An 848-nucleotide genomic window follows, 5' to 3' on the forward strand; every position below is an offset into this window, starting at 1 on the left:
AGAACATATACATTTAATTTATTGTATTAAAAAAAATTAAACATCTATGCTTAATATATGCCAAAAAATATTAAACGTATGTAAGCTAGTTGAAAATAAATAAAATAATAATATATTGCATGCTTGGCCCAGCATGGAAGGCTCCTCACCCTGGAAGGCCACCTTGTGCTTGTCGTTGATCTCGGCTCCCACCCTCCGCAGGGTGCTCAGGGCCTTCTGGTTGCCCCCGGCCCCTTTCATGCCCCCGGCTTGTTCCCAGAAGAGGGCGTAGAGCATCTGGCGGGTCTCCTGTCTTAGGTCATCCATGGGGCCCTCGGTAGGGCTGGGTGGAGGTGATGTTGATCCCCGGGATACAGACTCTAAGTCCTCATCTTCGTCCAGCTCCCCCTGGGAGTTGGGCAGGGAGCCCCCGTCGCTGTAACCCATCGGCCTCCGCCAGTCGTCCTTGTCCAGCGGTAACACCGGGGCGTCCTTAGACGAGAGCACCCCCCCGCTCCCTCCGTACAGCAAGTGGCAAGAAATCATTCCAGAATTCCTAAACCTGGCCGGGTTCATCATCGTTACGTACGGTAATGTGTTACAATCTCTAATCCTTCGCTACTTATCCGTTTGGTATCTCGGCCTGAGTGAGGGAGCGAACTACCTCAAACTACGCTTACAAAGCGCCCCGCCCGCAGACGTCTGCAGCGCGACGTAACGTGACCACGCCCACATCATATATGGTCATCCGGATATCCAGAATTTTCCTGTAATATTCCGTACTGAGGAAAATTGTGACGTGATGAAAAATACGTCATATAGAAAGATACAGAGCCATGACTAGAAGAAATAAACATTGCTAGGGAGCC

General features: G+C 50.2%; 1 protein-coding gene across 1 annotated transcript in view; it reads right to left on the minus strand.

Annotated features, from left to right (window-relative positions):
- The window catches only part of MCL1 (MCL1 apoptosis regulator, BCL2 family member), a gene marked incomplete in the record, with an annotated part of 5,738 nt that extends 5,099 nt beyond the window's left edge, over positions 1 to 639 (minus strand). The window contains 1 exon segment of the mRNA XM_072427831.1: positions 150 to 639. Coding sequence (XP_072283932.1) covers positions 150 to 558 — 409 coding nt within the window.
- Between the last annotated feature and the right edge of the window lie 209 nt (positions 640 to 848).

The sequence above is a fragment of the Pyxicephalus adspersus genome, chromosome 12 (assembly GCF_032062135.1).
Source record: "Pyxicephalus adspersus chromosome 12, UCB_Pads_2.0, whole genome shotgun sequence".
Classification (NCBI taxonomy): Eukaryota; Metazoa; Chordata; class Amphibia; order Anura; family Pyxicephalidae; genus Pyxicephalus; species Pyxicephalus adspersus.